The sequence below is a fragment of the Rhynchophorus ferrugineus genome, unplaced genomic scaffold (genome assembly GCF_030347505.1).
Source record: "Rhynchophorus ferrugineus isolate W39M unplaced genomic scaffold, kcgeb_rfMv2 rfM9, whole genome shotgun sequence".
Taxonomy (NCBI): Eukaryota; Metazoa; Arthropoda; class Insecta; order Coleoptera; family Curculionidae; genus Rhynchophorus; species Rhynchophorus ferrugineus.
Window position 1 is genome coordinate 11,917,555 of NW_027472588.1, and position 11,897 is coordinate 11,929,451.

At 31.2% G+C, this 11,897-nt stretch overlaps 2 protein-coding genes and 1 long non-coding RNA gene across 3 annotated transcripts; 1 reads left to right on the forward strand and 2 right to left on the reverse strand.

Moving 5' to 3' along the window:
- Nucleotides 1-54: 54 nt before the first annotated feature.
- Nucleotides 55-1,038, reverse strand: CSN8 (COP9 signalosome subunit 8). The gene is made up of 4 exons (XM_076413623.1): nt 777-1,038; nt 652-722; nt 419-600; nt 55-366 (listed from the first exon to the last, which is right to left on the reverse strand). The coding sequence occupies exons 1-4, from the start codon at nt 831-833 to the stop codon at nt 116-118; spliced, it is 561 nt and encodes a 186-aa protein (XP_076269738.1). The 5' UTR covers nt 834-1,038; the 3' UTR covers nt 55-115.
- Nucleotides 1,039-2,192: 1,154 nt separating this feature from the next.
- On the reverse strand, nt 2,193-10,635 carry pcm (5'-3' exoribonuclease pacman). Its single transcript, XM_076413600.1, has 24 exons — nt 10,432-10,635; nt 9,928-10,368; nt 9,710-9,874; nt 9,484-9,651; nt 9,313-9,433; nt 9,098-9,258; nt 8,913-9,041; nt 8,752-8,861; nt 8,491-8,683; nt 8,267-8,440; nt 7,912-8,202; nt 7,697-7,854; nt 7,057-7,188; nt 6,729-7,005; nt 6,525-6,672; nt 6,073-6,358; nt 5,821-6,013; nt 5,460-5,769; nt 4,206-4,480; nt 3,971-4,150; nt 3,666-3,845; nt 2,779-2,997; nt 2,397-2,702; nt 2,193-2,340 (listed from the first exon to the last, which is right to left on the reverse strand). Exons 1-24 carry the CDS (start codon nt 10,504-10,506, stop codon nt 2,266-2,268), a joined length of 4,767 nt encoding a protein of 1,588 aa, XP_076269715.1. The 5' UTR covers nt 10,507-10,635; the 3' UTR covers nt 2,193-2,265.
- A 386-nt stretch (nt 10,636-11,021) lies between these two features.
- LOC143202266 (uncharacterized) lies at nt 11,022-11,306 on the forward strand. Its single transcript, XR_013007107.1, has 2 exons — nt 11,022-11,130; nt 11,192-11,306. It is a non-coding gene; the product is annotated as an uncharacterized LOC143202266 (long non-coding RNA).
- Nucleotides 11,307-11,897: the final 591 nt, after the last annotated feature.

The following is an 11,897-nucleotide window of genomic DNA, read 5'->3' on the forward strand; positions in this document are numbered from 1 at the left end:
TGGGTTTAAACTATATTTAGAACTAAGACACTTAAATTTAAATAAAAACAATGATTCTCCAAAATTATTAAATAATTTTATTACACAATTTTATATCTTATAAGAAAACTTAAAATTAATTTTCAAGAAATGATACAAAGTCTGTTAATTTATACAACTGATCCTCACTACTAGGCTGCACAACAGGCTCTGATACTTTCCTGACAGGATATACCATCTTAGTGTCAGGTTCTACTCGCCAACCTCTTTCTAGACATGCAGCTGCACATACATCTACCGATAAACCAGTCATAGATGCGACTGTATCTAATGTTATAGATGAATAAGCCTGAGAAATCAAATCAACAGCTCTTTGCCTCACTACATCTAAAAAGATTATATTGAAATTATACTTAAATATTATAGAACTAAATAAAACCTTGAACATTTCTCATAATTTCTGAAACAGTTTCCGACCAATTAAAACCATTTAAAGATGCATAAGTAGCAGTAAAATCACTCTTCCACAAATGTTGTCCTACTTTCCATATTTCACCTAATTCTGGATTCGTATTTTTAACCGTAAGAGGTATTCTTTTCCATAAAAATTTTGCATTGCATCTGAAAATGTATATATGAGATATATATTGGCTGGTATTAAACTGCTCTCACAAATCATTTTGATAAAGATAAATTGCTAATAATTGAGAATATACTTGGGGACTTGCAATTCCAGTTGGTGCCTAAAAAATTGTTCTGAAAGTCTTCAATGAACAAACTAAATTATCCAATGATACCTCTAATTCTTGACGTTCCAGGTCTTCTATTAATTTATCAATATTATTTACAACCATTCTTTACAAATACGTATTTTTAGTCTAAGAGAGAATACTATATTTATTTTTCCGACATCTCAAACTAATATACCATCACAACAACTAAAAATGCTAAATACGTCAACTGTCCCTTATTTTTATTGTTCGTCCCGCTGTCAGAAACTTTTATGAACGTTAATTTTATGAGGCTAAATAGAAATGCGCTTGCGCCCAACCAATCTGTGATTAATGAAATCGCTGTGAACCCTACTTGTTTTACTTGTTCAAAAAATTAGCCTGTCAGTAAAGGAAATCAGAAGTTGGCTACAGATTAAAGTAATATATTGTGGAAAAATAATTATATATTTCGTAACAATTCCTAATTTTATAAAAGGAGGGAGACAAAATAAATGAAGGGATCAAATGTAGAGAATGAGAATATAAAAATAAAATTGAGCGTTTTCTAAATTTTGTGAATAAAAGTGGATTCGATTTCCATCGTTTTCCAGTCTCGTAAACTTCTCTGAACTGACTGACGAACCTCAAATTTTGAGATTTTCGGAAATTTAAAAATTATTTTTTTAAATTATAAAACAATACTTCAAACGAAAGGCAAACATTGCACCTGTGATTTTCATCACAAAACTAAACAAATTATCTATATTTTAAGACCTTCATATAGCCGATGAAGTGAAAAACAGCCAGAAAAGAAAAAGTTCAATGACAAAAAATTGTGTAAAACAAAAGTATTGTTATACAAAAATGTATTTAAATTTACCAAAACTGATCCAATAATAGGCAATCAAGTTGGCAATTGTAGTTCTGAAATTAGGAAACAAATAAAAATCAATTATTACCGAACTATTTAAGTACAAACTACTATTCAGTTTTGATGAATGAATATTTAATTGTGAGAGGAAATATATGAATATAGACACTCATTTAGAAAAAATATTGGAGTTTACAACTTATTCCCATTGGCAGTAAAAATGTACTCGCATAGACAGCAGACTTGTGTTTGTCTTAATCATTGGTTGGATGAAACTTGAAAACTAATCAATGTTAAGTATAAAATTTGTTTTGCATATGATATTCATTAAAGCCATTCACTAGTTGAGTAACAAAATTAACTGGCACTAACTTAAAAATGAACCTACCAATACTAATTAAAATAATGAACATCTGACAAGATTAATTACTGACACAAATAATTTTTTAGGTTTAATTACTAAAAACATTTGGACTTTTTTAATAAAAAGCCAACATTTGTTTTTTTGTAAGCGATCATCTGCTCTATCAATAAAAAGCTGTGGATTAGAAAAAATATCCGAAACATAAAAAGCTGTGGATTAGAAAAAATATCCGAAACAGAATCTGCTGGATATAAAATACTTAGAATAAAAATTACGTTTTATTTAAAAATTCATGAAGTTCAATTAATGACATATACAATTACTGGGTATTAATTTTTTTATGGTGAAGGAAAATTAGCAGCAATTCTAGATCGTCTGGATCTATGCTTCTTATTACGCTTGTGAGATTGTCCCTGTAATAATATCTAAATGAAGAAAACAAATTATTTGAAGATAACAGAGAACTTACGCTATTTTGAGTCGCTTTATCAACTTCGGATACATTCTCTTGATTTGTTATAGAATGGCTTACATCATTATAAGTAGACAAAGGTACTTCTGGTGTTTGATCACTGGTATTTTTGGAGGTTTGTCGTTTAATCACTTGAGTGGGTACGAAGGGATAGTTCAAGGCAGTTTTCAAGGCTTGATCCTTCCGCTGTTCAACTTTTACGAGTGTTGAAGATGCTACACTCTTCAGCGGCTGCATCCATGTTTTCGGTGGTTCCGGTAGAATTTGACTTTGTTCATGAGGTAACGGTTGCTTGGCTGAAGACTAACATAAAAATATTGATTATTAATGTATTTTGTTAAACTCCGAATCGCAAGAAAAATGCATAATTTAAAAATACCTTCTCAATTAACTGTTTCAACACCATGGTCGCAACATTCTCAGTAGCGTCCGCTTTTGTTTTAGCAGGCTGTCCGATAATAAGCTCCTTGTTTGGTAAACTGATTTGCGCAGTAAATACGTTGTCTCTTTCCAAGTACTGATACCTTGGCATACCCAAATTATTTGACTGATAATAAGTTGATAGTTTAACACTTGGCAGTGCTTTCTCTGATATTTCCTAAAAATGTTTGTAATGTAATGTATGTAAATGTTTACTATGATCAAGCTAACAAAATCTATTTACTAACAGGGGATACTGAACTTTCATAGATACATTGGAAATCATATGGAAAATTCTTACTTTCATTGATAATTATTAGATATATAAAAATATATTTTTCCTTTTTAAAATAATGACAATTTGAAGGTGTTCAATAACCAATAATGTTCATATATGAATATCTCACTAAATATTCCTAGAATTAATTTTCAGCACAAAATCTGATTCTAGGAATATATGGCTTGAGAATATATAAAGAGAAAACCAAAATACTGATGTTCATGTCAGAAGTTCATGTATTTGGGATCAGTAATACGGGAGAAGTGTAGAAAATAATCTTTTTTTAGAACTGCATAAGCAAATGCTTGTGAGGGATCCCTCTCCTGTCCATGATCTATTATCTCTATTTCATCAATAACCATGACACGTTCCAAAAAAGGGCTCAATCCCATATCAACAATGCATAGCGTTAATTCTACAAATTTCTAAAAACTAAAGAAATTCTACATTCTATTACAAATGACGTAAATATGTTTGGAAAAATAAATCGTCGTGATATTTTAAACAAGGATTAGCTACGAGAATACGCATTTAGCATAACAATATAGAGAAATAATAAAACTTACCGCTAACATTTCAAAGGATACAGTAGAAGAGGTATCCTTTACACTGACATTCCTCTGTGGTTCATTACGTTGATCCTTAAGTTTGAAAGATTCATTTTTCTCTTTTTGTGGTGAGTTAATTCTCAAAAGATTATTAAAGAAATCTGGATCCACAGTAACACCTTTATTTCCAGAGTTGTTCTTAAAATGAAAATTTAATAAGTCTAGTAACATATAACGTGATTGTAAAGCAATTATAATATTAAAGCCCGGTTAAACATGACAAAAAGCACCCGTTTAACGATAATGTAGAAAAAGAATATTACCGCTAGCATTTCGAAAGGTACATTGGAGGAAGCATCCACTACACTAACATTACTTTCTAACCCATTTCGTTTCGCGTTGATTTCTAAAGACTGGTTTTTCTTCTTTTTTGGTGATTTAGTTTTCAAATTCAAAAGGAACTTTTCATACAAAATATCATCATATTCGGTAGGTTTTTTTCCCTAAAAGAAAAACATCCTAAGTTAAATTGTATTATTTTAACAATCTGATTTGTACCAAACATCTCTTCATTTCTGCACTGTCATTGTTAACTTCCTTAGGGAAGTAAACATCATTGAACTTTTGCTTGTTCTTGGATTTTTTCGGACTGGAAGGTTTGCATGACTGTTGGTTCTTTTCATAGGCTATTTCCTGAGATGTGACAGCTAATTGGTTGAAACTGGCAAAGGCCGAGCCTTGTGTAGATAAATTGTTCGGTTTTGTTTGGTTGAAGAAATTCGGTTTATCAGGATTATTCCAGTCATTTCGTTGTTTGAACATCATTAAGTTATCTGTAATAAGATAAAGTTATAGAAGGCACTTCCTCAAACGTTCGAGATATCACAAAAGAAAGTTTACATTTATTTAGCTGCAGAAGAGTTTTTTTAAACAAAAACGGTGAGCTTAAAAAACGGTTATTTTGTCTTACTTGAAAATGGTTCAGAAGGTCTAAAGGCGATACAACACTGGAACAAATAAAATCTGTATGACCAAGTTCATTAAGAAGGGTAGAAAACTAACTGGAGAATATTAATGGGTCTATTTGGCAAGATTCGACCCTTTTATTTGGAAAAGGCGCAAGTGCTATAAATGTACATAGCTCTACAAAATTCATTTGGTGCAAGAATTAAAGTTCCAGGAGACTGGTCTGAGACTTATAAAGCCAACGCAGGCGATTGAGCGGTTTTCATATTTAAGGAAGCGGAACCGCTAATGCTAGTTTAAATGTATCAGAAATGCCAAAAAACAAAAGCTCATTCAATAGTCCAAAGTGATCATATGGGTTGTAACATTGTTTTTAAGAAATAATTTCCGAAAATTTGCACTATCGCATTATATACAGCCCTTCTAATAAAATAGCCAATGCACGTTTTAGACGATGTCAAATATATTTCCAAATACAGGTTGTGAAAATATAAAATTCGTTTTAAATTCGGAGCGGGTTTTTCCTTCTCGGTTTACCCTAGTTAAGAAGAGACGGGACACTATCTGATACGTGGGAACGTGTAACTGAATCAGACTAAAATACGATTCGTATTAGTACCGGTCGACACTGTTGTTAAATGTCTACAAAACTTTCAAAACATTAGTGATGACAATTAGAGGTTACTAGCCGACAAACGTAAACCAAAACTCTAAGATAATGTGTTACTGACGTCATAAATTTTGATGACGTGCACTGGCTGTTTTATTAGACTATATTATAAATATTCTATAGATAGATAAACGGCTTTCTTTTTTCAAGACCCCTGACATAAACATCAACTCTACCTTGTTTGCCCATTTTCTTCTCCAACAACCTAGTTCCATAACTTATATTTATGAATGCGGTTTTGGGCAATCTGTAACCCCTTCCTGGTGAGCAATAACTCAAACTCAAACCGCCGTCAAACGGTTCGTCGAAAACGATGTCGTACATGGTTTCCGAGTCGTTTGCTGTCGAAATAAATTCGGACTTAAAGATAACTGTGCCTTTTAAGCCGAAAGGCACCGTATAACCATTGCGAATATTAACCACTCTGTCAAACAATTCTACGTCCATTTTATCATCGGGTAATAAATTTCCGCGAATCAATTCTGGCTAAAAATAAAATGTAATTAAACTTATTTCAATACGACATGGTCCCCGTACCTTATACAGAAAGATTGGTTTAACTTGCATCGTAATTTTTTTTGGTTCAACCTTTTCCAGATAATTGTCCACTGTAGATTCGACTTCCTTCACAATAGCTGGGTCCGTATATACACTGCCACAAAAACGTTTTTCCATGCTATAGGATGGCAAACTCTTCAACCAATCTTTTAACTCTTTAAGTTTAGTTTCCCTGGAATTGTTATATTAAAAATGCTCGATAGAAAAAAACCTTATAATCATATAATCTACCAATTGTCACCAAATATTTCCTCAGCTGATGAAAATGCGTTTTCGTTATGACTGAAATATTGGAATATCGCTGGAAAATCTTCAGAGTACCTTTTTACCAACTCTGTGCACTTATCTGAATAGTACCAGGTATTATTCACCTTTCTCGTGTAACCAGGAACTTCATAGTTCTTTTTCGTAAACTTTAAATCCAATCCGACATTCACATTTTTCCAGCCTCCTTCGCCGTCGGGCACCGACACATATACACTGCCGGTGATTCTCGAAAGGAGAAAAGAGCCCATTCCTGCAAATATAACAATAAGTTTCATACCTAGTAAAGTTTCAAAGTATACTCATGAAAAATCGCAGTAACGAGAAAATTAACCAATTTATAGAACATATTGTCGGAATATTATTTGATTTTATCAAATTGGTACAGTTTATTGCATTCTTGGTGAACCGATACATACCCAACTGACTAGCCACCACATTTATGGGACGATAGCTGTTATTAACACGTATATGAAGTTTTCTAATTTCAGTAAAATCTGGCTCTGAACTAGTAGAAACCGATATTTTGATCCTACCGCTTTTTATAGCTTCTTTACTATCCAGTACCTATAAATCAATATTTGTAACACCCAGTATATGAACATTTGTAAAATTAAGCTCACAGTTCCTTTAGAGCCATAGTATGGATTGCATAATGTAAAACACACAGCGCCTGCCTGAAAGACATCAAGAACATCACGAAATACTGACTGATGTTCATCATATGCTGCAATATCCGAAACGATAGTTTGTAGAGGATATACCGACTCAAATTCAGCGAATTGTTTTTCTAATGTTAAACGACCGTTTTTACTAAATACGTATTTACGCCCAATCATCTTTTGTACGTGACAGAGCACCCTAACCTTTCCAACCTTAATACCTAAATGATCTTTATATCTAAAAAAATATATAAGGTAAACCACTACTCAAATATCGTACCGTTAGTACCTTTCAATGATACCACTTCCATCTGTAGCAAAACATTTATCATTTTCATAAAGTTCTATAGTACAATCAGAATATATCTCGGCATTAGGTTTCCAATGATACTTCCTCTCTTTAGTTGAAATTGCCACTACTCTAAAATCAGTGACAAAATAGAGAACCGCCATTTGATCAGTATTTATAATTTCATTAAAATTCTGTGATAACGGCCCACATAAAAAATATTTCTATCTCACGTGGATAAAATTAAAATGAACCCAAATGAAAGCCATAGAAACACGACACAAAAAAATATTTCGTCTTATTAGATTATTATTAGATTCAAAGTTAGATTTCTTAAAATTGTAAATATATAAAATATAGAAAAAATCCACTTAAAAGTACTAAAATCAAAATTCCAATTCTAGATATTTAAGATAACATTAGATTATTATAAAATAATCTTCGTTAGTTAACGTTTCTAATTTGACATTTTATTTTTTGAGGACTTGAGTATTTAAACAATTAAAACAAAGGAACATCAATATTGCAATTAATAAAGAAAACTCAAATCAAAGTTACCAAAAAATAACCAAGTGATCATCCAAACACATTTACATGAGTTTGATCTTAAAATATGGAATAAAATAAAATATATATTTACCGTGCTTCCACTAAATGGGGCCAAGATACAAATACTGTAGTACCTAACAAATGTAAGGGTGGCGTGTCCTTATCTTCTTTTGAAATTATATTTAATATCATACTCTCATAACGGCTTGCTTGGTTAAAAACTCTAATTTTTGCCTTTTCCAGGTTACCCTTAAATTCAAACGTGTTTGTGTTTGTAATAAAAATTGTTGCACAATTGTCACTCACTACATATTGCAAATGTTTCATAGTTGGAAACCCTGGATAGAATATATCAAATACTGCACCGGGATAGATGCCCTTTATTAGTTTTTCTTTGGGAATCCTTATGTCCTGGAGAGACATAGTTACGATTTTTGCGTGGTTATGTCTAACAACAGGAAAATAATCTGGTGCTTCCAAGCGCCCTAAATCATCATTCGTATAAGAAAATAAATACATTGGACCATGGGTATTTCTGTCTTTTTCTTCAGGTGTTAATTTTTCATTACAGCTTCTCATAGCCTTTAACAGTATTTCCTACAAGGAAAAATATACATTTACATTAGTATCCCTTTCATATTCATTTCAAATTGAGGTGTACCTCATCTAAGAAAGGAAGCAAAACTACTGCTTCCCACTCCTGTCTTTTCCCATTGAGATCTGTTAGGAAATTATCTGGGTAGAACTTTTTCAATGGTGATTCATCACTTGTCATTAAACTATGGTACACAGTGGGTAAAAGATTTTGGCTAGCAGGTGGTAAAACTGCTAAAAGCTAAAAATTAAGATTTACCATATGTTCAATATTACTTTATGCAAACATACCTGTTCATATGGTTTAAAAGGGGCTCCCAAGTCAAATTCAATATTTAAATTTGAAAAACCCTTAATGTCGGAAATATACGGGGCATAGTGATGAGGATAATACCACGACCAGGAACAGACACCGTTATAGTAATAATTCAGATTCCATTGTATAGCTTTAACATATCCTTCAGCTTGGTCTCTCAAAACTTCTCTAAAAATATATACGTTTTTTGTTTTTATTTAGGGAAATACATTTTTTTTTAATATCTGGAAACTCACGGTGTTACTTTAGCATATTCCAATTTGTTTTTATAATATTCTTTTTTAAAATTTTCGAAAGCAATATCATCCGATTCATCATCAGCCTGATCATCTGAGTCCTCCAAACACTATAAACATTTATCTTTAATAACAATTCTCAAGAAAAATAGTTAATATACCATATCATTAGTTTTCTGTATTAAAGCAGCTAAGCCAGAATCCATTTGTGGTTTGTTTGGTTCCAATTCCAGACATTCAAATGCTTCATCTACCTCATCATGTGACCAAGGCTCTAATTCCTTGCCACTCTAAAAAGATTTACTGTCATAATGAAAATAATTCTTACAGAATTAATATTCTGTACCGAAACTTTAGAAAAAGCATTTTGTTTTCTACCAGTTTTGGCCTCCATATACAATAAGTCATCTCTAATTTCTTCAAAGTTCTCTAAATCAATGTTTGCAAGTGTTTGCATAAATTTTTCAAACCTAACTAAATTAAGTGTTCCAGCCTCATTGATGTAGCCTAATTAACAGTATGGATTATTTTCAAATAAAACAATATAAATTAAACTTTTACCATCCAAGGTGGGCAAAACTTCCATGTAAGCTTTGTATAAAGTTGGCAACGCGCCATTAGCAATATGTAAATTAGGTAGGTGAGGTATGAAATCATTTCCAACCAAGAAACCCATAAGTACCTAAAACTCCACCTTTACATTTTATGTGAATTTTATAGAATATTAATTACCCAATCATCAATGATATTCTCTAAATCAAATTTAAAGTTCACCAATTTATCTTTTACAGGTTGAAATTCCAATTCAATATATTCCCTCATTAATGATAAATGTAACAGGAAAAACGTTATTTCTTCAGGTACTGAATCCCTCTTTGAGGACTTTTTACCATATTTAATCTACAATCAAATATACATGCATTTACAGATACAAAATGTAAAAGGACAATTGTAAAACCTCCTCTCTAAGTAAACTGAAATGTGGTTCATGGGTACATAAGCCTAACATAATAAGATCAGCATCAAGTCCATATAAACAATGCCTCGTATTTGGATCATAGCCAGGTTGGGCTTTTAAATACCTTATATAGTCCATGATTTTATGTTCACCTTCACCAGGAGTCTTAAGAAGTATACGTCATTTATTCCAATTTAAATTATATTTACTCAAATTACCTCATGACCGGACAAAATAACAGTAACATCTCTCCATAAAGGATCATTTGAAACTTTATCTGTCACAAAATATTTTAACTGGCTATGTAAACGTGCCATAAAAATTGTACCAGGAGTGATGCAATTTGAATCAAATCTTGCTTCTGTGGGTAAAGCTTCCCCTTTTTTTAATGCTTCCCTTTCCATTTTTTCAGCATCTTTTGCAGATCTAAATCTACGACCTCTTTGTTGATTCATCTTAGCCCTAGGAGCTACACCGTCAATAGCCATAAAAAACAACTTTCTTGGTCTTATCATACGAAACAACACTTCCAAATAGTGAAAGATATCTTTAAAAATTTTCTCTTCTGTGATTCGAAAATGAGGATTATTATCATCTGGATGAGAACAAATATGAATAATACCATTCATATCCAAATACATGTTATCAAATTCAGGAATCTACAAATTATAGAATATAAAATACGAAACAAAGTCATTTACAGCTTGATAAATACTAAGCACCTGGTAATCTTTAACAACTTCACTCAAACAAGGATATCGTTCACTAATAAATCTAAAAAACTTTGGTACACCCATGATTACAAATGTTAAGATATCTTTCTCTTTTAAAACACTTAATAAACAAAATAATATTTAAAATAAATTAATATTATTAACTTGAACATAATAAGTACGGGACGTAATTACGATATAAAGGGAATAACAATACTATCGAAGTTGAATATCTCGATAACGATAATAAATTTATAATGAAATAAATATTATTCATTAAAAACTTCTAGTATTATTTCACAATATTGACTAATGTTGTATGAATTTGGTATTATCATATTGATATAGTAATAAATTACAGTGATTTTAAAAAATGTTTAATAACTTTGTATGGAAAGGCAGACTATCGAATTTAAATAGTATCGATAGTGCCCCATTGTATTTTTTTCAGATAGGTTATATTGAATTGTCATATTAAAAAAATACATTTTAAATACAGAATACTGATTGAGATACATTGTAGTCTACCTCCTTTAACCAATGAGGGGTTATCTCTTTATCGGTTAACCACGGTCCTTGGCATTAAGCCTACCCACTGGCGAGTGACCAATCACTATCTCAACAGTAGGTGGACCGTCCTGTCACTTTTATCACTGCGCCAACCTAGCGGTATATTAACAGGATTTGAACGCTGTAGGAATTTTTCTAGTATAATTTAGCAATTAATGTTGTTGATGTTCTTTTTCTTGAAATCTTCTTCAATTTCCAGGAGTTGACTGTTCTCATATTACCTAATTAATAATTTTGATGTCTCTCTAGTTATCAGGAATGCATCATGTGCCCTATGTGACTTATATAATATAATAAAATAATAATTGAATGAATACTTTTCACTATGTTTCTCTCGGCAACCATTAGGTCTCTTTTTGATTGGCTTGAAGTTCCTCAATATATTTTCAAGCCCTTTGAATGTTAAAACTTCTTTTACTAAAGTTTCAAAGAATAATAATTTTAAAATAATCTTGTTTAACGATAAATAAATTATTATTTTATATGTTCTATGATAAAATACAGTAAAAATATATGAGAATATTATGCTATTTCTCCTTACAATTAAATGAAATATATAAAATTAAAATAAAAAATACATGAATTGTAAATTCCCTTTTGATATAGATGAAATAGAAGTATACCAATTATGTTATTGTTAATTTACAGATATTAAAATACGATATATATTTTTTGATTATTCTATTCCTTTTTTGTAAATTCAAAGTAACACTAAAGTGTAACATTAACGTGACTTTGTCATTTGAAAATTATTTAAAATAAATTAAACTCTACTTCACAGAGATCCCAGCAATTATATTCCTGCTGTCCTCTCTGCAAATTAAAACAGCTGAAGCGTGCATTTGACTGAGAAAGTATAGAAATCATCATTTCATTATTGAAAAATACTATCAGTTGACTACTTT